Source organism: Desarmillaria tabescens (genome assembly GCF_030435595.1).
Source record: "Desarmillaria tabescens strain CCBAS 213 chromosome Unknown EV420scaffold_19, whole genome shotgun sequence".
NCBI lineage: Eukaryota > Fungi > Basidiomycota > Agaricomycetes > Agaricales > Physalacriaceae > Desarmillaria > Desarmillaria tabescens.
The window spans coordinates 743,057-767,201 of record NW_026848318.1 but is presented as its reverse complement, the minus strand read 5'-3'; the positions used below and the strand labels follow the sequence as shown (position 1 = coordinate 767,201).

General features: G+C 48.2%; 7 protein-coding genes across 7 annotated transcripts; 4 read left to right on the top strand and 3 right to left on the bottom strand.

Moving 5' to 3' along the window:
* Positions 1 to 5,196: 5,196 nt before the first annotated feature.
* Positions 5,197 to 5,382, bottom strand: EV420DRAFT_1249821 (uncharacterized protein; the record flags this gene model as incomplete). Its single annotated transcript, XM_060466716.1, has 1 exon — positions 5,197 to 5,382. A coding segment is annotated over one exon (186 nt), but the record flags the coding sequence as incomplete, so codon positions are not given.
* Positions 5,383 to 6,872: 1,490 nt separating this feature from the next.
* EV420DRAFT_1643468 (uncharacterized protein) lies at positions 6,873 to 8,399 on the top strand (the record flags this gene model as incomplete). Its single annotated transcript, XM_060477518.1, has 9 exons — positions 6,873 to 6,961; positions 7,009 to 7,029; positions 7,076 to 7,222; positions 7,272 to 7,380; positions 7,436 to 7,617; positions 7,665 to 7,797; positions 7,847 to 7,981; positions 8,038 to 8,177; positions 8,231 to 8,399. The coding sequence occupies 9 exons, from the start codon at positions 6,873 to 6,875 to the stop codon at positions 8,397 to 8,399; spliced, it is 1,125 nt and encodes a 374-aa protein (XP_060330419.1).
* Positions 8,400 to 12,158: 3,759 nt separating this feature from the next.
* EV420DRAFT_1309270 (uncharacterized protein) lies at positions 12,159 to 13,568 on the top strand (the record flags this gene model as incomplete). Its single annotated transcript, XM_060468543.1, has 2 exons — positions 12,159 to 12,291; positions 12,342 to 13,568. The coding sequence occupies exons 1-2, from the start codon at positions 12,247 to 12,249 to the stop codon at positions 13,566 to 13,568; spliced, it is 1,272 nt and encodes a 423-aa protein (XP_060330418.1). The 5' UTR covers positions 12,159 to 12,246.
* Positions 13,569 to 13,853: 285 nt separating this feature from the next.
* EV420DRAFT_1546631 (uncharacterized protein) lies at positions 13,854 to 14,316 on the bottom strand. Its single transcript, XM_060473306.1, is given in 3 exon segments — positions 13,854 to 13,942; positions 13,956 to 14,182; positions 14,234 to 14,316. The coding sequence occupies 2 exon segments, from the start codon at positions 14,302 to 14,304 to the stop codon at positions 14,065 to 14,067; spliced, it is 189 nt and encodes a 62-aa protein (XP_060330417.1). The 5' UTR covers positions 14,305 to 14,316; the 3' UTR covers positions 13,854 to 13,942; positions 13,956 to 14,064.
* A 2,645-nt stretch (positions 14,317 to 16,961) lies between these two features.
* EV420DRAFT_1748414 (uncharacterized protein) lies at positions 16,962 to 18,546 on the top strand (the record flags this gene model as incomplete). Its single annotated transcript, XM_060480242.1, has 4 exons — positions 16,962 to 17,489; positions 17,563 to 17,692; positions 18,164 to 18,222; positions 18,426 to 18,546. The coding sequence occupies exons 1-4, from the start codon at positions 17,182 to 17,184 to the stop codon at positions 18,544 to 18,546; spliced, it is 618 nt and encodes a 205-aa protein (XP_060330416.1). The 5' UTR covers positions 16,962 to 17,181.
* A 77-nt stretch (positions 18,547 to 18,623) lies between these two features.
* Positions 18,624 to 21,306, bottom strand: EV420DRAFT_1748413 (uncharacterized protein; the record flags this gene model as incomplete). Its single annotated transcript, XM_060480241.1, has 12 exons — positions 18,624 to 19,162; positions 19,205 to 19,312; positions 19,449 to 19,578; positions 19,631 to 19,642; positions 19,766 to 19,862; positions 19,960 to 19,966; positions 20,380 to 20,448; positions 20,538 to 20,745; positions 20,789 to 20,863; positions 20,943 to 21,012; positions 21,062 to 21,124; positions 21,161 to 21,306. The coding sequence occupies 12 exons, from the start codon at positions 21,304 to 21,306 to the stop codon at positions 18,927 to 18,929; spliced, it is 1,221 nt and encodes a 406-aa protein (XP_060330415.1). The 3' UTR covers positions 18,624 to 18,926.
* A 639-nt stretch (positions 21,307 to 21,945) lies between these two features.
* EV420DRAFT_1764588 (uncharacterized protein) lies at positions 21,946 to 24,068 on the top strand (the record flags this gene model as incomplete). Its single annotated transcript, XM_060480786.1, has 3 exons — positions 21,946 to 22,275; positions 22,326 to 22,928; positions 22,998 to 24,068. 3 exons carry the CDS (start codon positions 21,946 to 21,948, stop codon positions 23,727 to 23,729), a joined length of 1,665 nt encoding a protein of 554 aa, XP_060330414.1. The 3' UTR covers positions 23,730 to 24,068.
* Positions 24,069 to 24,145: the final 77 nt, after the last annotated feature.

Below are 24,145 nucleotides of genomic sequence, written 5' to 3'. Positions count from 1 at the left end.
GTTCTGGTCAGATGCTACACACGTTGCTCAATTTGGACAAGCTAAGATGTGGCCAATATACCTGTTTTTCGGTAACCTGTCCAAGTATCTACGTTGTCGCCCTTCATCCGATTCCGCGCAACATGTCGCTTTCCTTCCAAGCGTAAGTAGCCTGCTTTTCTAAACAGCATTGACTGATATTGTCCATTTAGCTTTCCGATGCATTTGAAGATTTCTTACGAGAATGCGGTATTAAGAAGAGTGACCCTCTGATGGCTCACTGTCGAAGGGAATTATTCCATTCTGTCTGGAAGCTTCTTCTCGATGATGAATTCATCGAGGCTATGGAGCATGGCATTGTCATGAAGTGTGCTGATGGTATTGTTCGCCGTGTGTTTCCACGAATCTTTACATATTCTGCTGACTATCCTGAGAAGTACGCTTTTTTTCATTGTTATGGCTACTCCTTGACACTGTTAATAGAGTCCTTATCGCCACGATACGTGACATGGGTGGCTGTCCTTGTACCGGATGCACCATCACTAAATCCAAGATACGGGGTGTTGGTACCACCTCAGACCAGCGAATACGAGAGGAAACGAAGCGCAAAGTTGATGAAGAACTCAAGAACAAGGTTGCCGAGGCACGCAAGTTGATTTATGATGAGGGATATGCCATCAATAGCGAGAAGGTCGAGAATCTCCTCAAGGCTACGTCTTTGGTGCCTACAGAGAATGCGTTTTCAGAGTGCCTGTCCCAGTTTCTATTCCAAGTTTTCGAGATCTTAGTTGTTGATCAGATGCATGAGTTTGAACTCGGCGTATGGAAGGCGCTGATAACGCATCTCATTCGTATACTGAATGCTTTGGGACAGTCTCAAGTTCAAGAGTTTAATTCGCGGTACGTTGTCCTGGTGTCTGAGAGTTGCAAACCATGGCTTACATATTCCTAGGTTTCGACAAGTTGCGCCATTTGGTTGGGATACGATTCGACGATTTTCGCATAATGTCTCTGAGATGAAAAGCCTGGCTGCACGCGATTTCGAGGATATTCTGCAGGTTTGGATGACTCTCAGCTTCTCAGGATTAGATCAATGCTCACGTAGTTGACAGTGTTGCATACCATGCCTTGAAGGACTTTTACCTGAGCCGCATAATACCTCGGTGCTGGATCTATTATATCTGACTGCATATTGGCATTCACTCGCGAAATTACGTCTGCACACCGAATCTTCAGTGCGTGTCATGGAGGAGATTCACAAGGGTTTCAGTAACAGCCTGCGTAACTTCGCTGATGTTACATGCAAGGCATTTCGCACGGTTGAGACAGATAAAGAGTATGCCGAGCGCAAACGAGCTGACGCTCGTAGGGCTGCTCACATAAAGCTTGGACCTCCGCGAAAGGCAGCTTCCTCGACCCAAACAAGCATGAACTTGCCAGCATCGAGCTCTGCTTCGGCTGGAAAGAAACCACGTGAATTCAGCTTGTCAACATTCAAGATACATGCAACTGGGCACTACCCGTATTATATCCGTAATGTGGGAACGACCGATTCATACAGTACACAAATTGTATGTTTGATTATCTTTTTGCATGGAATATTCGGCTTATTGCTTGTCTACAGGGAGAACTAGAGCACCGTGTGGTCAAGAGTCGGTATGCTCGGACTAATAAGAACAAGGCCGTAGCTCAAGTAGTCAAGCATGATGTGATCGCAACGGTACACAAGCGCATGTTTGAAGAACTGGTTGCTGCCCAACAGTCTAGCTCTCACCAAGATGAGTTGGCTGAGGTCGCTGTGGAAGATCATGCTCTTGTCAAGCACCATCAAATTGCTGTGGACCAGCATCAGGTCTTATATCTACGCGAGTGGCTCTCAGAGAATCGAGATGATCCAGCGTTCAAGGTTTGCATTTGCCTACTTAGAAATGCAATCATTGTGGCTGAGCATACACATAGGACTTCCTCCTGAAACTAAAGCAGCATCTATTATCACGCCTACGTGGACACTCAGCTGTCGGCGAGGAAGCTGAATTTTCATCTGCACAACTCAATCAGATCTCCTTTGAACAGCAACGCATCTATTCGCATGCTACGGTGCACTTCAATTACACCACATATGATGTCTGCCGTGATCAAGACAACATCCATGTGGGAAAAAATGGACAGAAGCGAGATATAATGGTGATGTCGAATGATGATGATCCTGAGTCGCACCCATTTTGGTACGCTCGCGTCCTGGGCATTTATCACGCAAATGTGCTCGACTCTGGCACTCGATTTCCTAAGCCCCAGCATGTGGAATTCCTGTGGGTACGTTGGTTTGGTATTGATCCTGAATGGACTGGCGGTCCATCAACTCTTAGGCTGGATCGTGTGGGATATGTTCCCGAGGATGACCCCTCCGGGGCATTTGGTTTCATTGATCCTGCTCATGTACTTCGGGCATGCCATCTGGAGCCTGCTTTTCATCTAGGCAAGACGAATACTCTTCTCTCTGCCTCCAAATTCCGCGATTTTAACAACGGTGACTGGGTAAATTACTATGTAATGAGGTAAGATTATAATCTCATCCTACGATTCTCACATTGACCTCTTACAGATTCGTTGACCGTGACATGATGATGCGCTATCTCGGTCTGGGTATTGGGCATCTGAACCCACCAAATTTCCCTCGCGAGGATAAACTTCTACATCCTGATGTCCTTATTGAGAACGATGATCAGCCATGGCCACAGAATGGCAATGATGCACACATGCATAGCCCTCATAGTTCTGATGAACATGTTGATAGGTATTCTGGAGGTGATAGTAATGAATCTGAAGAAGACGAAGATGAGCTGCTGCCGTCTGATGAGGAAGAAGATTTGTTCTCGGATGGAAGTGGCCCGGGAGGTGAACTTTGATAGATTGTTCAGTCGGTTACTTCTGTTTAATTTAGACATTCAAATCAGGGTGCTGCGTTCAGGATTAAAAGGTGATTAAGTCAATTGTCGCGATGCGACGCGTTGCACGTGCATCTGTCACATGGCTTTGTTGATTGAAATTGGTATACTGTGCCTGACCAGGAAACGGGTCAACCCAGCATTTTTGAGACCCCTGCACTTGTAGATAACAAAAACCACTTCAAATTTGTTATATATAGCGAGTGAAATATATAAGCTATTATTCTATGTACTTTTGACATTTATGCCTGCTTCGGATTCTGTGATATAAATTTTTTTATTGGGAGAGTCAGATTCCGGCAAAAGCATGGAACCGGGTCAACCAGCAAAGAAATTCCGAAAAGAAGCCAATACCCGCCAACCATCGTCGTCTCACCATTTCCCCCACGTCAATCATCACAGCTGCTTTTCTAACAAGCTCATAACACAAACCCTGCATACAGAGCATGTCCTCAATATAAAAGATCACCTTTTGACCACTTTTTTGGCCCGTGAAGACCGCCTTGGACCGCTGCTAGCAAGTGACTCAGAACATGAACCATCAGCCTCTGATTCCGGCATCAATATGGCCTTGGGTGGTCCTTTTTGTGTGGATGGCAGGTGCTGAAGTACCAGAGATGTAGGAGATGTTGGTTGGCTACCAGACATGATTGCAACACGGTGTAGGGGCCATGGACGTGGCCTGGGCTTTAGCATCGTTGATGGGACAGGTGAAGATGTTGGTAATACTCCTGGGGGATCCATTTCTTTTCCGCCATCGTGAGTGTCTGCGCTATCATCATTGATGCCTTCTTCATTGTCTGTGTGCGTCTGCTTCCTGCTCCTCAACCTGGTCTTCTTCATGGCCAATTTTGCGACAGCTGCAGCCTTCGCCTCTTTGGCAGCCAAGCTCCTGATAGCTTTCTCCATCTTTGCCCTTTCCTGCACCTGCTTCTTTTTCTGCATAGCATGAGTCCTTGCTAATGCTTTTCGTTCCTTTTCCATGGCCTTTTCTCTTTCTTGTTCCGCTTTTTCTTCCGCCTTTCTCGTCTTTTCCTCTGCCTTTTTGTTGGCTCTTTTCTCCTTTAGAGCAGCACGTTCTGCCTGTCCCGCTTCCTTCTCTTTCTCCTTTTCCTCCAATGCCATCTCTTTCCGTTTCGTTGCACACTTTGTCTTCCACTCCTTCCATTCATGCGATGTGAACATGATCTTCATCTTCGCCTTCCAGTCTTCCTCTGCCAGCTGCTGTAACGACTCTTCTGAGGTCATATGCCGTGCATAGGCATTTGACTGCTTCTTCGATGGTTTGTTAATCTTCTGAAAAAGATGTCCTCGAATTCGCTCATTTTCTTGATCCATGAGAACTTTCTGCGTATAGTCCTTTTCCATTTGAAAAGCAGCCATTTCCATTAGCTTTCGAAGTTCGGCATTTTCTCGCAACAGGGCTGAGCGAGACGCTCCCGCTGGCCGTGGCATCATCATTGTGTTACTTGCAAGCCGGAATTGGCACGCATGTGTGTTTGTTACCTCCGTCAAAGGTAGCTCTGCGGGCTCAGGATTGGGATTAGGATCGGCAGTGTTGTGCTCCTGCAAAACTAGGAGGGATGGCTGTGTTGCAGCTACTGGCTGTGCAGCCTTTGTGGTGGTGTTTAGAGCAGGTGCAAATGCCAATGGCTTGATAACATCAGGGTTGAGTGGATATATTCCAGTACATCGAAATGCACTCTTGACTGTGGTTATAGAGAAAGCTTTCTCACGAGCTTTGGCATAGTATCGAAGAAGGTTGGTTTTCCGGATGGGAATATAGTCAACTGCTGCCTCGTTCACCACAGCTTTCCAGCATGAAGCGAGAGGCCCAAAGCCACCAACATCACAAGGCTGAAGACGGTGGGTTGTGTGGGGGGGAAGACAGACAACAATGATCTTGTGCGCTTCCGCAAAGGAACAAAAGCGGTACGTTGTATGTGAATTGTGGCCGTCCAGGATCAGTAATCGATAGCCTCCAGACTTGTTCTTCGCCGCTGTCTGAGGCTCAAAATCCCGTTCCAGCCAAGCAGATCCAAGCTCTTGATCTGTCCAACCCTTTGGCGAGTGGGATATACTAAAAATTCTGTAAGCTTTATATAACAATCAATCAAATGGATGCTCGCCTAGCGTTACAGGGATTATCACGACCCCACTCCAAGTCTCTTCGTGCACCCTTAAACACTGCCGATGGCTGCAGTGTTGTTCCATCAGCACACATACACTCTATAACTGTAACCAGCTCGCGATTCCCATCTTCAACCTGGTAAACTTCCTTTTGGTCGCGATCAACCAATGCCAGGACACGTTTCCCTATCCCCAACTGTATCCCCTTTTCGTCCATATTGTAGATATTCTCCTGTGCAATGTCGTACTTCTCTGATATCTCCTTAAGTAACTTGAAGAATTCTGTGGTTGTTGCAGGATTAAGTGCCTGTGCTCGACACTTTTCCAAGCCCATAGTCCATTTTGCTTTCAACTCTGGATGGCGCATCCTGAAGCGACGCACATAGTGTTCTCCGACTTCCTCCCCACACAGCTTTGATGCATATGCTGCCGCAGCTGATGGATGAACTGGAATGCCTCGTCGTCCCAGCTCTATGATCCATTCTACCAGTGCCTCCTCACCTCCACGGCTCATCCTCCGTTCATGCTCATGTGCATCCACTTGTGTTTTTCTCCCATGGAATCGTTCAGTGAGCGTGGTTTTCTTTACATCAAATGTTCGGGCTGCTTCACTGAATGAATAATTAGGACGGCCATTGACCTTAAAGCCATTGCGCTCGATAGCTTTGATTGCCATCTGGATTTTTTCCTCATATGTTTTGCCTTCGAGGTCAAGTGGGTCGACTTGGACATATGGCTCATCCTCGAATGGATCAGCATGATGGGGCATAGAACTGCAATCAAGAGGATGAGGATGAGGATGAGGATATGTGTGTACGTGGCTGAGGCAAATCCAACTCCCGATGACTGCCATAGCTACAGTAGTAACGAGTCACCCACCACTTGACAGGGCTCAATACTACAGCATTTGAGTTTAAGTTAGTCTACCGTGCTTGTGTTTTGAGGATAAATCAGGCCTTCATTGTCTGAGGAAGTCATGCTGAATACCGGAATCTACTTGAATCTTCACTCAAAGATATTTCCTGTCTCTGCAATACTCATTCGTGGTCAGCAGGAAATCTTCGGCTCCATCAGATAGCCTTCTAAGAAATATTTGTAGAACTGGCTTGAGATGTACAAAAATTCACGGTGAATTTTCATGAGTGAGAGGCACTCATGGAGAACAAAATTGGGTAAAGATTTGCTAGGATAGACTCAAATGAACAAGCTATGGCCTTGCCAATTTTGAGATAGACATACCCAACTGTATGTATCCTGGACTTATTTTCCAATGGGTGTGATAGCCTTGTACTCCCTGACACCACCTAAATAGCAAAAGGAAGTTGACATTGATGTAATAGAAGGGTCCAAGACTGATATTAACAGTCAGTGCCGGCCAGTACTTGCATGAGGGTGGATCGACGATGACATTTTTATGATTTGTCACAGCAATCACTTCATTACTGAGTGAGTTTAAAACATGAATGTATGATAGTTGGTAAATATATGCAAATCTATGATATCTAGCATCTACAAAAAACCGTTCATGAAAAGGTGGCATGGTTGTCGAGAAATGAGTGTTTGACCCGTTACTATGTGTGACCTGTTATCCGATAAGGCACAGTATAACCACAGTGTTTATTCATGTTGTCACCAGTCTACTCTTCCTTTTCCCCTCTTGGCCCACCTTTGATTGCTCACATTTGTGGCACTTTTGTTACATGTTCACCCTTGATCTTCACGTTATGTCTTCTAGAAGCGGCACAACGGCACCTGGCCGTAATAGAACCATGACAAGTGCCTCAGCTCGTGGTCGATGCCGGTCTTCTCAGGCTCGCCATGCGCGTTCCAGCCCTGGGGTGGAACGACGGCACTCTGCTTCCCCTCCACGACGTGGACAGAGCTCTCCTGCTCATGGTCGCAGTCGGGTACGCTCCACTAGTCCTAGGCATCAATCAGAGTCTTCTGAGGATAGAGAGTCTTCTGACCATGATCAGTATGCATCTTTCTGCTTTGATTACATCTTGTTCATGCAGTTTTAGCTCCAATCCCTCAACCGGACTCGAAAATTATTCTACTCTAGGCAAGATTGCGGCTCGCACGGTAGAAATGTTTACACCGTTCAAAGTTATCCTAGAAGAAGGATACACTCATGACCCGGAAGAGGACGATAGTCAGCACACCGAAGAGTTCGTGTTATTTCTGTTCACCTTCTATATCTTACCCTATGTTCTATAGACAGAATCGACGTCTCAATAAGTTCCAAGCCATTCTCAAGCTGAGGCCAACATTCCACGATGAACTGCATGAAGGTGGCCCAGATCATATTAAACATGTGTATGCTCAGGTGCATTGTCAATTGGTGTATTAGAGAGAGGTCCTACCATTCATTCTTGATATAGATGGATAATGGTCGCATCCAGGTTCGAACAACAGATATACATGGCGTCAAGGAGAAGATTTCAAACTGGCACTCATGGAACCCCAGTTTCCCCACCATGCAACATGCAACACAAGCTGGCTTTGCACATCCGGAATGTGGTCGACTTCTATGTCCATCGGAACTCTACTGGGATGACGATGAGTAAGTGTGTTCATGAGTCTGGGGCTGCCATCTCATCATTGTATTAGAGTTCGGCAGAACATCATTAATGGTACTGAGCCTGTCGAAGCAGATGACTTGTGCAACCTCTGCTATGCCAATGAACGGATGGATCCCCAGGATAAATTTGTTGGATTCATGCACAATGACCTGCTTGTATCGGTATGCAGATTATTAATTCAAGATCAGCGATATAACTGATGTACAACAGTGTGGCCTGCATATTTGGCGTGGACCATCATACGCCAATCTCTCAGGATCCTCACGTAGTACAAGAGCTGGCAATGGTCAGAAGCACGATATAACAAAGATGACTGTACCCGCAATAGCTTACCTTGCAGTGCTTGTACGTTCTTTTTGTTTGCTAGCTATTCTGTTGTTTATATTCTTTACATGATCTAGGTTCGATTCACACTGTCATCTCAGTCTGTCTGGAGCTCCAACAGAGAGTTTGACTACAGGCTTTTCTATCATACGCTCGTGGATATCATGGAATCAATGCCGGAAGATGAACTAAAGGATCTCTTGGAGTGGTGGGACGAGTTAAGTCCTTTCTTATTGTTTATGAACCATTCTAATGTTATTGTTTGCACAGGAAAATTTTTGGGGATGTTAAGCGTAAGAAGAGTCGTCGAGACAGGCCTGCGGGAAAGGAATCATTGGCAGTCCGCTTGAAGGCCATAGCAGAGGCACGAAAGAAGGTGAAGCGCCAGCCATTACGTGATGTCTTGAATGAAGAGCCTGAGGAAGCAGCTTCAGCGTAGTTGTCTCGTACAAACTGTGACATAAATATATATTATTCCTTACTTTTATCGGTGTCCGAAGTGAATAATAAGTTATTATAATCATGGGAAAAGACAATCCTGTGAGGATTATGTGCAAGTGGTATGCTTACTTGAAGCTCATTACGACGTGCTAAAAGACTTGTAACAGTTTTGAATAATATAATGGCATTATAATACTGAGACTAATTACTGACATTGTAATGACATTATAATGTGTTTGTAACATCTAAGTTCGAGGCAGAATGCATCATGAGATATTTCATACCTTGTGACTGCTTCTTGATATTATAATAAGCTTGCAAGCTATGGCAATGGTACGACATTTTTCCTGATGCAGCTAATGAGGTGCACTAGTCGGTCCTTGATTTCTGCGAGGGAGTGCGGGTAGGAACCAGAGAGGAAATGGCGCCATTGCTGTGCTGAGAAAGGGCCGAGTGTAACTTGTTCGAAGGTGGTGCCTGCATGTGTGCGTTGACTATTTTGTGCTCCGAATATTCAATACTCTCTGGAATATTCCCTGAGGACAATCTGAGTGTGGTTGATACGGCGAGTCTGGCAAAAGATGGTAATGGCGAAATCGCTTGTGTCGCAGGAGCCTGTGAAAGGGGACTCGGAGTGCTCGGTTTGAATGAGAGCGGGAAGGAAAGATGAGATGGACGTGTCAGACGTCGGAACTCGGTTGTGAGAGTCCTTGAGAGACAAAGGGCAGACTTATGGATATCCAATTAACGCGAAGGAAGAGAAGGGAGTAAAGCTAACGCGTCAGACTGGAGGAATGAGACTGGGCCGAGTAAGACTACGTCACCAGCGCGAACTCGTTGCCATCCAGCCACACCGATGAGCACCAACTGATAGGGTCCTCGGTGAGCAGGACTGACGGATTCAGCTCAGGTCCAATCCAGATGCAGCCTTCGTTGCGCCATCCTCAGTACTGGCGATCCGCCGCAAGATGCGGGCGATGCATTGATGCATCTCTACAAGCACTTGCCGATTGCTTGCTCACATCCACATCCTCTCTATCATGTCTACCCTACCCTGGAATCTTCCTCTACCATGTAGCCGTCATGATCTAACCCCTCCACGCAACCAAATTAACCCTGTACCAGTCTTTCAAGTGCATACACGGCAAGACCAGCACCTCGCGTACAGATGGAAGGAACGTAGTCAGACGCCAGAGACCAGTTGTGGGCACAACGCTTTGATGGCCAAGCTGTGGCAGATTGGGAGACGCGGGGGCAGGGTTGGGGATTGTGTTCCGGGAGCGTCTGCATCTTTGAATCCTCTCATGCACGCGACTCCCGCCTCTACTAGCTGCGCCCTTCCACAAATATGGAACCTCCACATCAATAGCGCTTCGCGGGTCGACATCAAACGCTGGTATGCAGGCAGGTCCTGCAAGGCGAGGGTTGAGGCATTCGACATCGGTGTTTCGAGGGAGGACATGGTCGGGCGACTTTGGCGGAGATCTATGGGGAAGCTGGACACTTGACTAGCGCCCTCCACTATGCAGATATCCTCCCTCGCAGCAAGCAACGCAAACACTCACACTCTGCCATTCCCACTGCAAGACGTACAACCTCCCGACTAATCGTCAACGCCAAGCCAGGACTGTCGAACGGATGAATGATCTGTATCCCTTTCCGACGACCTCCCGACATCGGATACGCCCTCTCCTTTCATCTACCGTCTGTACCTGCTACGCCGATACCCGTTTCGCGAAATTGTCACCGCGTTTTGGAGAAACGAATGGGGCTTGGCGTCGTGCGTGCATGTGGAGGAACGTCTGCGTCTTTTCTGGGAGGGTCGGGATACTACGGTGTCGATAGTGATGCATGATGGTCAAAGCAAGACGTAAGCTATGGCATCCCGGCTCAATACTGTTCTTCTCGACTTTCGCTACGTTATGGAAAAGGTGGTGCTCGACGAAGCAGTTCTTCGATCCCTCCTGAAACCTGAAATACGACGACGACGATCTTGCACTTAAGGTAACTGCAGTCGTTGCGCAGTTAAGGTCATCCCCCGGCGACACAGATTCCTAATGCATGTATCGTGGATGAGAAGAAGGATGGGGAGAGAGTGCAAGCCGGCTGGATAACTCGTACCAATCCCATTCTTCAGTGCATTTTTTTTCCCTCTGAATACATCATTCTTTCGTATTCTCCGCAGTAAAATATGCGAGTCAGGTGTCATATACTAAATTCCTGGTGAAAGTACTTGCTTTACATGCATGTAAATACCATGAAATATTTAGCTGGCATCCTCGCTACGACTGCGCTTAGACCGAGGCATCTATTGTGCCAGTGTCAAAGGCTGGTGAGCATATATTAGTTAGATTCCGAAGAGACAAGCAATATATAGGCTTACAATTCAAGTGCATGGCATGACTGCACTTGGGGGATACATCGATCAATCGATCAACCCAGCCCCATGCTAGCGAGTAGAAATGATCACGCTAGGAGGCGTCATCATTGAACTGTTGTACAGCGTCGAAGAAAGGTCTTATATCACCAAGTACGAAGCTCACCTCGTCGTCTGCAAAACCTGGGGGAACATCAAACAAAAGTAGTTTTTGAGGGGAAACAGACTCGGGGTTGAAAATGGTATGGTATGAAGAAACCGCGGATTTAGACAACAGAGTTTACATCGAATGGTGTCAAAACGTCACGGTGGCTATTAGCGTAGGTGAGAAGATCTTGAGTATGAACTGATGCGACTGTGCTATGAGTTACGGGTGGGAGAAGGATGCTGCACGTACACAATGATAGATATGTCGCAGGCTTGAAGTCGTTTTGAACAAGTGAAGGCGAAATCGTAACGTAGGATATCCAATACGAATCCCGCCACTCCCCTTCCCATCCTCCTCCTGCACAAATAGCTTCATTGTCACTCAAAGCTCACCGGCACCTTGGGAAACATCGACCCGCTTGGAGGAGTCAAAATCATCATCCCACAAGCGTAATCCTGCTCAGAGTCTCCGGAGTCCAATTTTCTCAAGGTCGACGTCTGTGTTCTCGGTGTGCATCTGTCATGGGGAAAGGCAGCCTTCGTCTCGAGACCTAGTTAGCTGTAGCCAAAAGTCAGAATTGCTCAAGTTCAGTGTCAAGAGAAATTTGCTTGCCGTATATAAACCAAGAAGCATGACGTCACCAAATGGCAGACGTGGCGGGCTTTCAAGTTTCGATTGTTTCCTTCTCACCAATGCTAACTCCGTTCCGTGCAGCATCTTTCTCATTTTTTCTTGATCTTTATTCTGTTCTCCCTCTCCCTACGCGTCGATCATCCCTACTTTGCGTCACCGCCGAAAGCAACAAATGGACAGAGAATGACGGTAGTGTCTCATCACCGTGTATATTGTACCACAAAACTCGTTCCCATCGGTAAAGGCATTCGCATGGAACAAGCCTGGGGCGCTGTTGTCTTTCCTAGTCTAATAGCGCGGTTCTAGTTCTGTGCAGATAGGCTTGGATTATTTACTGTTTCAATGCAAGGCCGACATCAAATATGGTTCATTTTCGTTGGATATGGCGGGATGACCCAAGCTGACTCTGAAGAGACTGCTACGCTCAAGACGAATGCTGAGGATGAGGAGGATGACGTTAACGAGGAACATCAAGCGTGGGCAGGGCAGGGCAGTGGAGGAGCGGGGGATTCCGATTCGAGCTGTCACTTGCGTTGCCTCAAGGCAAACACCTTTGAATTTTCGCTCAGTACTCCCTTCACCTTCTGAGCCAATAGTACGTATCATTCATTCCTCTCGCTTCGAGTACTCGGTGTGATCACATTGGGACCGTCCAAAGTCTTATAGCAATCGCTTTTTGGCGGTGTGATGAAGAATGATGATAATTATGGATATCAGACAGGGTCTGTAGAGGTAAGTCAGTCGGCAAGCAAGCAGGAGGGACACTGATAACACATTTTCAGCATCTCTCTCTTCCTGAAGTTACCATCTCTGCCTTTATTGAGACGGGCCAACCGGAATCATCGATCATCGTTCCAAAGCAACGGGCGTACACCGGTAATGCGCCCGTGATATCATCCCGCCTTGCTGACACACCCTGCGCTACCCTCGGCGTTCAGGGCCTCTTGGATCAACTCAATAGCATACTTGGAACATCGCACCCCTTGGATACTCCATCCCTCTCCTCCCTTCTTAAAGACTGTATCACAAATGACTACGACTTTGGCATGGCATACGGTCGCCTTCGCCGAATATGGTACACCCACAACTGGAGCACTAAACAAGCTGAAGTTTGTAAATGGGGAGAGGAGGACCGGGAGATGCGACAACAAGTGCTCGTTGCTAACCAGATCATCAATCCGCATTTGCCACCTCGACGTGTCTGGGATCTGTACAGCAATCGGGTGGTGCCATGGTGGATCATGGTCATTGATGACAAATGGACCCAGCAGCGTCGGCCGATATCGCACGCATGGATGGATGAGAAGGATCGCGCCGACGTGTGGACGTCCATCAACGGATATGAATGGCCCGTTCCCATCCCGAAGGATGCTAACCTCAAACTAATCCGCATCGAGATGCTCAATCTCGGACTGGAGTACACATGGTTGGACGTTCTCTGTTTGAGACAGATGGGTGGACCGGGGGAGGATGTGCGCACGGAAGAGTGGAAGCTGGATGTGCCCACTATCGGAGCAGTGTATGACGAGGCCCATGTGGTGATTTACTTGAGTGGGCTGGGTCGGCCTTTGACTTTGAAGGAGGGTGACTTGGAGAGTGATCGGTCCTGGTTTAGACGTGCATGGACACTACAGGAGACTGGCAACAGCAGGGAGATTGCTGGGGATACCCCGGACGGACCAATGCATGCCGAGTGTAAGGACGGGAAGTATGAGACTGAGCTATTGACCAGGTTTCACAAGCAGTTGCAGCCTGTGCAGGACATGTCATCTTTGGTGCTTCCAGCACTGGAGGAGATGCGGAGTCGGGTGTCGACGAACCCGGTGGACAAAGTCGCAGGACTGGCATTTGTCCTCTGGCCCGAGAAGATACCGGCATACTATGAGAGCCAATCTCTTGAGGAGGTATGGACAGCGCTTGTGAATTCGATGAATAAGCGACTTCGGGGGCTGTTGTTCTCCTTGTATCCTGTACCGGGAAACTCGGGTAAAAAATGGAGGCCATCGTGAGACCAGGTTATGATGAAGCCTCTGCCCGCATATGATCATAACTCCAGTGTCGAGATTGGTTGGGATGGGACGGGGGATGAGGACTTGCTTGACATGCGCTACATTGAAAAGGGGTTGATGCGGGGGTTGGCTGTTGTGGAAGGGCCCGGGGGTGATCGACATGGAGAGTTGATTGTTAAAGACACGGGTGGGATAGAACATGGATTCAAGATCACTGCCACCCACACATACCCAATACCTGATGACACTTACACACTGATTGGACCTTGCAGTCATTGGCACAGATCATGCTATAGTTGGGTTGTTGGGCGAAGCCTGCCAGGGGGAAAGTTTGAGAAAGTGTCGGTGCTGGAAATTTCTGAGGAAGAACAGAATAGGTTATATGATCTGCATATTACTAAAAAATGCCGATATATTCTTATTTGAGCAAGTACACATTCTGTAGTAGCTCTTTACCCGCTCGAGTAGCTCTCATGCATACCTGAGTACTGTACCATTACGACCAAAAGTTCATGCAAGGTGAGGTGTTAGGGACAAATTGTTTACCCTCGGCTTTTCTTATGGCTTCTGAAGGAACGCCTTTGAACTGTTCGAGAGGCATCATCGACCCCCACCTGATCCAAGGTCAACATTAGCGAAAGAGAGCAACATAAGATATGGCTTACATTCGGTTTTCAACCATCTTGCAGAGGTCAAGAGCTGCTTTGCAGGAACGGCCCATCCACGTTTCAGACATATTTCAAAGATTGCTCGAAGAATACTAATAATTGACCAGCACACCTGAAAGTCGAAGGGAAAACAGGGATACCGTCCGGCTGATTGATGAACGAACACCATGTCAACAACAAGAACCAATCTTAGATGTAAAGTTAGCCTACGAAGAACGAAAAACGATTTGACATACCATCAAGTTGGGAAACTGGAGAACATTTTAGCCACCGGCTCTGTTTCTCTCACAGGGATAGGGACACACTCTAATAGCCTCACAAGTTTCACCTTCTCTTCTTGGCAGACCTAAATAATGGAGTTAATGTAACGAACGATTTGGGACGATTGAACGTACAGGTAACAGCTTGAACTCGATCAATAGCGAGAAAACACGGAACAGTTCCAGAGTCGACATTGTCGGCTTCAGATGTTGATTGGACACCATCATCGAATTATATGTCACATAGTAATACGACGCAACTCGATACTCTGGTGCCCGTCCTGTGGAGACAGCTCAACCCAACGACCCGTCTCCAGATTGTAGATCTGCGTTCCCTTTATGACGACCATATACGCTGGCAGATTGACGCATCGCAGTACACACGAGAACTTGAACAGATCCACCCACAAACAGCACTTCCACCAGGGAACGAACGATCTTCCCTGGCACGTCATACCAGCGTAATGGATACCGACACCGACAAGAAGAAGATCGTGAAGTTTAGGATTCTTTCCGTATTCGCTAGTAATCGTCTCCCCCACCGCCATGTCCCCCAGGGATTTCGCTGTTTTTTCAGCCACTGTTGGCAGGTGCAAGAAAACTGTTCTGAGCCAGAGTGAGGAATTTCTCGTCGAAGGCTTCGTATGGCTTGTTCGCCTTTTCAGTGACTCTGATGAACTTGTTGCTGCAGCCCCCAAAGTCAGTGTGAAGCGAAAAAGTCCGTTCAACTAGTCTACGAGCTCTGGAAATCGTAGCCCTCTCTGGGTTTCCATTTCCTCACGAGCTCTGCGAAAACCTTGTCATCTGTTTCAACTGCCGCATTTCTGCACAGTCATCTCCGACAGAGATGCTGGTAGACCCTTTCGAAAACGCCTCTTTGTCAGTTTCCAGGCTTCATCCCGGGAAAATGTACCCCGAATGAGTGCAAGATCTTGGTCTTTGTTCTCAACACAGGTTGTAACGCGGTGGGGACCGTAGAGAGACGAAAGTGGAGAAGGAGATTCTTGGTACGGTGATGTCCAGTAATCCGGTGATTCGTCATTTGAGATCGTTTGTAAGTTTGCCGATTTTGATACCAATACTTTGAGCCTAGCGATGAAGTTGCCGATTTTTTCTTGGACTGAAGCAACGTAGGTGATCTTGGCCACGTCAAGCTCGAAATACTGGCAGTCTCATTACGATATTTGGATAGCTCGTTTAGAGTTGGATCTAAGGATGAAGGAATAGTCAGCAACAAAACCAGGATGCACTCTAAGAAACATACCTTTTCGGCACCGGTGAGGGCGCAAAGAAGAACAGTGTCGTCGATGCCAAATGCCGTGGGGGAAAGCTCGCTCTGAACGTGGTGAAGCAGGGGAATGGTAAACGAGCGAGCCTTCGTCTGATGATCCCCAACCCATGCCCTTGTCATGTACAGCAACTTCAACGAGTTGACGTACGTATCGGCGTCACTCCGCATGAGCCCCGTATACCAGACAATCATATAGCGGTGTTCTTTTTCGAGGATTTTGACGTGATACGAAAGCTCTGGTAGTCAAAGAGCTCCATGAGATGGTTTTCGCAATCACGAAGGTTAGAGTCGGAGCTGAGGATGGAGAGATGTCGGTAGCTGTGATATGGGAAGAAACTGGATACAGCTTTGTCGACCTTGGATTTGAGGGATTTCGAAGGTTCGCCACCAATGATGAGTGCCTCTTTGTAAACTGCAGCCTCGCAGCCCTCGCCCTCATCTTCCTCGTCCGACCATCTCTGAAATCAACGCCTTCTTCACCCTCTTACTATTGTTCCTCTTCATCGAAACCTTGCATCGTCAACTCATCGTCAGTCTCTGCAATATACCAGGATCCAACCCTGGCTTGTCCTCGACACTGTAGTCGGTAATCTTCTTCGACAGACTGACGAGCTATTCACCTGCTATTGGTGGTTTTCCGCCGTCTTTTTCGTTCTTAGGCATTCTTGGATGACACGAGAAGACGGATCAATGGGGCCAGTCAGCAAAGTAGGTGCACCAGTCGCTTCTCGCTGTCTTTGAGAGGGTGCAGATTGGTCTGTAGTAAGAACTAGAGAGGGAATAACGCCATGATTGTACTGAGAAAGAGCCGGGTGTGACTCTTTCGAAGGTGGTGCTTGCGCGTGGGCGTTGACTACACTGTGCTCTAGATATTCTCTAAAATAATCCTCAAGAACGATCTGATCGTGGTTGATATAGACACGTCGGGCTAGAGATCATTATGGTGAAATCATTTGTGACAAGTGATGGGTGATAGGTCTAGCAATGGTAGGGGAGCACTGAATTTGGGTGAGGGCGCAAGGGAAGGCGAGGATGGATCCTCGAAGTGTCGGACGTCAGGACCCGATTCTGAGATTACGAATAGACGCGAAGGAAGAGAAGAGAGTAAAGCTAACGCGTCAGACAGGAGGGATGACTGGATCGAGTGTCAGCAGCACGTCCTCAGATGTTCTCACGCTCCGACTACCATCACCAGTTGCCATCCAGCCACACCGACGAGCACGAACTGATAGGATCCTCGGCGAGAGCAGGACTGACAGATTCAGCTCAGGTCCAATCCAGATGCAGCCTTCGTTGCACCATCCTCAATAATCCGCGACAAACTGCATATGAGGCCTTGATCATCGTGCAGCCGTCATAATCTAACCGGGCCTCAGGCCTCACTCTCAGCACCCATGCAACCAAATGCACTTTGTACCAGTTTTCGAGTGCAGATACAGCAAGACGAGCACCTCACATACAGATGGAAGGAACGCAGTCGGATGCCAGAACCGAGTTGCGGGGCCTCACGCTCTGATGGCCGTGCTATGGCAGACTGGGAGACGCGTTTGGAGAGTGGCGCGGGGTTGGGGATTGTGTTTCGGGAGCGTCTACATCTTGGAATCCAGTCATGCATGCGACTCTCGCCTCTACCAGCTGCGCCTTTTCTACAAATATGGAAACTCCACGTCGATAGCACATTGCGGGACAACGTCGAACACCGGTACGCGTTTGAGGCATTCGACGTCAGTGTTCTGAGGACGTTGTCCGGCGATTTTAATATCCAACATCGGAAGTCCAACACTTGACAAAGCTGTACATGATTCACCCGGCACGCTCCGCTGTGCAGACATCCTACCAATTGCAAGTAAACAACGAAAACACACACCTGCCATCGCATACTCCAACACTCCCCCCATTGCAGACGTACGTCAACGTCTTCAAGCCAGGACTGCCCTTCGGAGCTGCAAATTCTCTGGATGCTTCTTATCCACTGACTGCACCTTTGTGCACAACGCCTGGTCGTATCATCTTACCCGAGCGACCTTGCTCATAATCCAGTGTCATTGCTTCACTACTCCCAACTGCCTCCAACGACTCCTTCACTCAGCCCAATCCCCATACCAAAACACTCAACTGACGCCAAGCGTGACGAAATACTCACTCCCCATCACCACAACTGGTTCTAACCTGAATGAATTGGGGGACGCGTTCGGACGAGAATTCGGGGGTCGTGGCTCGCAATTGGGGTGTCTGCAATCCCAATACCATATAGGATATGTTTACCCCTCGTCTCCACCGGCTGCTCCCTTTCCACAAATAGAGCTCGATCACCTCGCGGTAGGATAAAATATCCAACATTGAATACGGCCTCTCCCTTCATCTACCGTCTGTTAGTGCATTTTGGCCAAACGGACGGATCCGGAGCTTAGCGTCGCGCGTGCGTATGGAGGAAAGTCCGTGTATTTTCTGGGAGAGTCGCTTTTGCGATGAGACTGGGAAGGGTGTCGGTGGTACATGCTGAATTTCGTGCAATGGATAATTTCACTGTAGGCTTGTTCTTTGCCGGCGCGATACGTATTCAACGGTTGTAATTGAAGGGAACTACGGGAGGAATCAAAGTACTGCTTCGTTGGGCACTACCTTTCCCGTAACGTAGCAAGCGTCAAGAAGACGGAGGCGTTGTCCGAGATGCCATGTTTGGGTATGAGGAACTTGAACGAGCAGTTGAAGAGCTAGAGGAGCGCAGCATGCAGGCCGACTGGATCCTCGGCACATAACCCGTACCAATCCTATTCTCCAGTACATCGTGTCTCCTGAATACATCCTTCTTTCGTATCCTCCAGGGTAAATTATGCAAGTCAAGTGTTATATATTAAATTTAAGTGCTTTCCATGCGTGTAAAGTACCCTGAAATAATTAGCTGGCCTCCTCACTGCAGCTGCGCTTGTACCGAGGTATCCGTTGTCCCAGCGTCAAATGCCAGGTGTATAAAGGTAGCCAAATTTATGAAAGAGACAAGAGAGGTGTAGACTTACAGTGCGGATGCGCGGTGTGATTATCCTCGAGGCCTTGAGGCGCGAACATAACCCGGTCCCATGCTAGCGAGTAGAAAGTTCCACGCTAAAGAGGAATTGCGTAGTGCCGAAGAAAGGCCTTCTTAGCTTGGACCATCCTGAGGTATGAGAAGGTACTTGCTACCCAGCCTCACGTTATAGACATCACCTCGTCGTCCGCCAAAACTGAGGGCGCATCCTGCAAACGAGGCTTTTGAGGGGAAGCAAGCGTGTGCTTGAAAAAGCCGGACCGTGGACTTGGGTAATATAGGGATTACGCCGTGCTTATTGGCGTAGGTGAGAGGCGTAGAAGAGAAACTTTGAGTGTGGGTTGAGGCGACTGTGGTATGAGTTATTGGTGGTAGGAGGATGTTGGACGTACATTTATCGCAGGCATAAAGTCGCTTTTTGAACAGTGGAGCTTGAAGGCGAGAGTGAGATCCAACATGAATCCGCCGCTCCTCCTGCACAAACAGCCTCCTCCTTGTCACTCAAAACCACCATTGATATATTGATACCCCGTCAAAATCATCCTCCCACAACCGTACTCGGAGGATGGGCTGCTACACGATCGAGTACTGCGTGGCGGGTACCCTATGGCCGTCGGCAAGAATCAGTACGCGTACGGGTGAATGACGCGCTCTTGCCATCTTCCTTCCCTTGGTGAAGGGTTCGTTTTCGTTTGACTACCCAAACTCGGACTTGAACGCGAGAGGAAGAAAGGAACCAGCACTCCGTCTCCAGAGTCCAGACAGTCTACGTCGACATCTGTGTCTCCATCTCAGATTTGCCTTGGTCTCGAGTGTACATTTGTGGTGAGCTGTAATACAAGGTCAGAACGATTGTGAAAAGAAAAAGAAAATTCGCTTGCCAAACTCTGGGAAGTATCCCAAGAAATGTGACGTCACCAATTGCAAAACCGGCAAAACCGGGCAAAACAGACTTGCCGAGCTTTCACACTTCTCCCTACGCGTCGATTGGCCATTGTGCTCGCCTCATCGACAGCACCTCCATCCTCCGTCCAAACTCGAACGATAGGCCTGCTTTGACGTCGTACAGCGAGGCATCGTCTCTGCAAAAAATGCCGCTTTCATAGGAGGAGCCGTTGAGGACGACACCGAGAGACGATCGACTTACGATTGGCCTATACGACAGGCGATTTGGAGCCATCATTTTGGGTGTTCAAGAGGAAGGGGGCAAGGATGCCATATGTCCAGGGTGGGAGTCCGATAAGCTGGTATGGAAATATTGTTCGCGGATTTCTCTTCTTTGACACGCTAAATATAAAGGCTACCTTGATTTACACGATTCGTTGGCCTTGCGAGGAGGAAAACTGTTGGTATCCACGGTTTATAATATCAGGAACTCGTTGAGTTTTTCTCTCAGTTGATATATTCAGCCTACTAAATGTGATACGTAGGCAAAGACATTCCCGCAGACCGGAGAAGCGTCTGACAATGTACGACAACTCTGTTCTTGATCTTACCACTGTCCGCCCAGTCCATTGTTCGACGTTATCGAACTATGGGACATCAGGCAAATCCTTGTCGGACTCACCGCTACCGACATCTAATTTTGACCGCGTCTCATCCGTGCACGCATTGAGGGTACCGTCCAACTTGGTTCCTTATCGCTCAAGGGTAGAAGAGTTCGACTCGACATGATCAAAATTGGGGCCAACGGGGTCGAATCATCGACAACTGGGGAATACATACTGTCAAGCCTAGCAGTCAGTGCGCCGTTGAGTCGGTTTCTGGCAGATTCTTGGATACGGCATTGACAGTCGTATTCCAGTGTGGGCTCAGTAATCATCTTGCGGGATGGTGCACGCGCTGCATGGACTATCGACCTTCTCACCCGCACGAACAACTTGAAGTTGACGTCGATGTGCCGTGCGGGTGCTGCTGTGACCGAGATCATGATCTCAGCGAGGAAGGAATTTCAGTTGTACAGAGCGATGACGGACATGCTTCTCGTTCAACGAACGAGACGTCCCTCCATCGATGGAGGTTTCAGGGAAAAGACTGCGGGAGCTGCTGGTCTGGAAACGGCGAGGTGGTGATGTAACCAAAGTTAGCGAGGTTCGCGTGGGTCGAGCGGAATCAAAACATTCGACATACTTCACCTAATTCCAGAACGTTTGAAAGATAGAGGATACGAGCAAAAGAGGGCAGAGGATAAGCGCCGGCGCTGTGGACTTTGGTGCAATCAAACGCGTCAGCCACGTTCATGTACTTACCCATCTTCACCGATATTCTTCTCGTTCAGTTCGTCGAACCCTTTTCGACTCATGAACACGAAACTTCCGAAATTCGGTAGAATGGCAAGTCCGGCGTACTAAAGCTGCGACCGCCAACCTGTTCGTATTTCTGTCTCGTCGTTGCCTAACCTTTGCATCAGCATCCTCGCATATTCTGAATTGCGACCAATTGCTTTTCGACCCGCCAATGCTATTCTTTCTGATGGAAATTCTAGAGCACCCATTTCGACCTTGGTTCTACTTCATTGTGTAGACGGGTCGGACTTATCCATGTCGAAGACGAAGCCCGGGGGGAGTTGTTGGGGACTGGACAACCGCGATCCGAGCAGATAAGTCGGAGAACGGATAGAATATACCTTTGCGGAATCTGTCCTGCGGCGTCTGTCTGGCTGTGTTCGGCAGGATCTTTGGGCGCTTTTTTATCCATTCGTACAAACGCAAGATATCGAAATGGGCATAAAGAACGCGTCTATTCGAAGTAGTGTTTATGGTATGAATAAACCTATAAATTCATGCTTTTAACCTTATTCCACTAATCCTTGCCCTAATAAACTTTTTTCTGATCTCCAAATCAACATTCCGAAAACAAACGGTCCCTTGTGGTACAGCCTTTATGAGCGTGAGATGTCGAAGACTTCTATTCACACGAAGAACCTCGCATCAGTCCGGAGTTGAATTCAAGCTATAACCTGCGACACTGCCTGCCTAGAGGCAATAGCTTTTCATTTTTCACTCCCTTGACTGCACACCCATCGTGAGCCTGGAAGATAAGAACTAGTATGTGCCATTAGTCCCTCTCATTTCGAGTACTAAATGCAAGGTTATTAGCATCGACCAAGGTCCAATCAATTTCCAGCAGTGTGATGTCAATTCAGAACGACATATACTCCGTCTTTGCGACTGCTCAGGCTATTAAAGGTCCATCTCCTGACGAAAGCTCTGGACTGGACGAAAATACCAACACAACCATGCCGTCCGAGCCGCGAGAGGAGCGCGGTCATTCTATTTCAGAAGATGTTGGTCCTGTTTTGGAGGCGACACCAGACTCGTCGCCTCACTATCCAGAACTACCCTCCGATATGGATTTACAGACTAGTCCCAAGGAAGAACAATCTAGTGACACTTCGGATGATGATTCTGACGCATCTTCTGCCAGTGAATCCGATATTGTTAGACCATGGCTTCAACCAGAGGTAAGTCTATTGGCAAAGAAACAGAGTGCAAATAGATAATACATCTCCAGCATATCTCTCTTCCTGCAGTGGCCATCTCCGCATTCACTGAGATGGGCCAAGAGGAGTCGTCAATCACCGTTCCATTGCAACAGGTGTACACTGGTAGAAAGCCTGTGATATCGTCTCGCGTTGCTGACACTCCCTGTGCTACCCTCGGTGTTCAGGGCCTCTTGGATCTACTCAACACAACACTTGGAACGTCATACGGCCTGGGCACTCAATCTCTCTCCTCCCTTCTTGAAGAGTGCATCACAAAGAAGTACGACGTTGGCATGGCATATAGCCGCCTTCGTCGAATATGGTACACCGACAACTGGAGCACTATACGAGATCAAGTCTGGGAATGGAAAGAGCAGGATCGGGAGATGCGAAGAAGAGCACTTGTTGGTAACCGGATAGTGCAGCCGTACTTGGACCCTCGACGTGTCTGGGATCTGTACAGTAATCGGGTGGTTCCATGGTGGTTCACGGGCATGTGCTGGGGCATGCGCGGGCGTGTTCGGGCGATATCTCATGCGTGGATGGATGAGAAGGACCGGGTCGCTGTGTGGACACCCATTAACGGACATGAATGGCCTGTTCCCATCCCGAAAGATGCTGACCTCAACCTGGTCCGCATCGAGATGCTCAATATTCTTGAAGAGGAGTATGTGTAGTTGGACGTTCTCTGTTTGAGACAGGTGGGTGGACGAGGAGAGGATATGCGCCCGGAAGAGTGGAAGCTGGATGTGCCCACCATTGGATCAGTGTATTGGGGTAACAGGGTGGTGATTTACTTGAGTGAGCTGGGTCGGCCTTTGACTTTGAAGGAAGGCGACTTAGATAGTGATCGGTCATGGTTTAGACGTGCTTGGACACTACAGGAGGTTGGCTACTACAACAGGCTGATTGGTGGGGACACACCAGATGGACCAATGCATGTAGAGCCAATAGATGAGGATGGGAACTATGAGACCAAGCTACTAACCAGGTTTCACAGGCAGCTGAAGTCTACACATCGCATGTCGACATTTGAAACACTGGAGAGCATGCAGAATCGGGTGTCGACCAACCCGGTGGACAAAGTCGCCGGCCTGGCATTTCGTCTGAACCCCGATTGGATACCGGCATACTATGAGGACGAGTATCTTGAAGACGCATGGACAGCACTCGTCAATTCGATGGATGTACTCGTTCGGGGACAGCTCTTCCTCGGTTGCCCTGAACCGGGAAATGCAGGCACAAAATGGAGATCATCATGGGACCAGATTATGACGAAGCCCCTGTCCGAAGGTGTTTACACTCAGATCGAAGTTGTTTGGGATGAGGAGATGAATGAAGACTGGTGTGATGTGGAGTACATTGAAAAGGGGTTGGTGGCGGGGATTGGCTGCTGTGGAAGGGGGTTATCGACGTGGAGAATTGATTGTTGAAGACAAGAATAGGATAGAACATGGATTCAAGATCAAGGCCACACACGAGTACCTGATACCTGAAAACACTTACACCCCTGATTCTTTCCTATTACCCCCCTTGGTATGTTGATGGTTCTCGCTGCTGTATCGTTGGGGCGAACCTGCCAGGGGGAGAGAAGTTTGAGAAGGTGTCGGTGTTCAAAGTTCTTGATGAAGGAGAATGGGATCGGTTACAGGATCTACAAATTACGAAGAAGGGTCGATATATTCTTGTTTGAGTGACACATTACATAGTACAATATTCTTTTTATCAAGTCATATGCGTATATCTGTATGGGAAAAATGTCTTGATGAGAGTTCAATCCAGCGCGTATACAGCTGTTCCGCACTGCAAGTTCAACCTGGAGATGTCTGAGGTCCTCCAAGCTCAATCT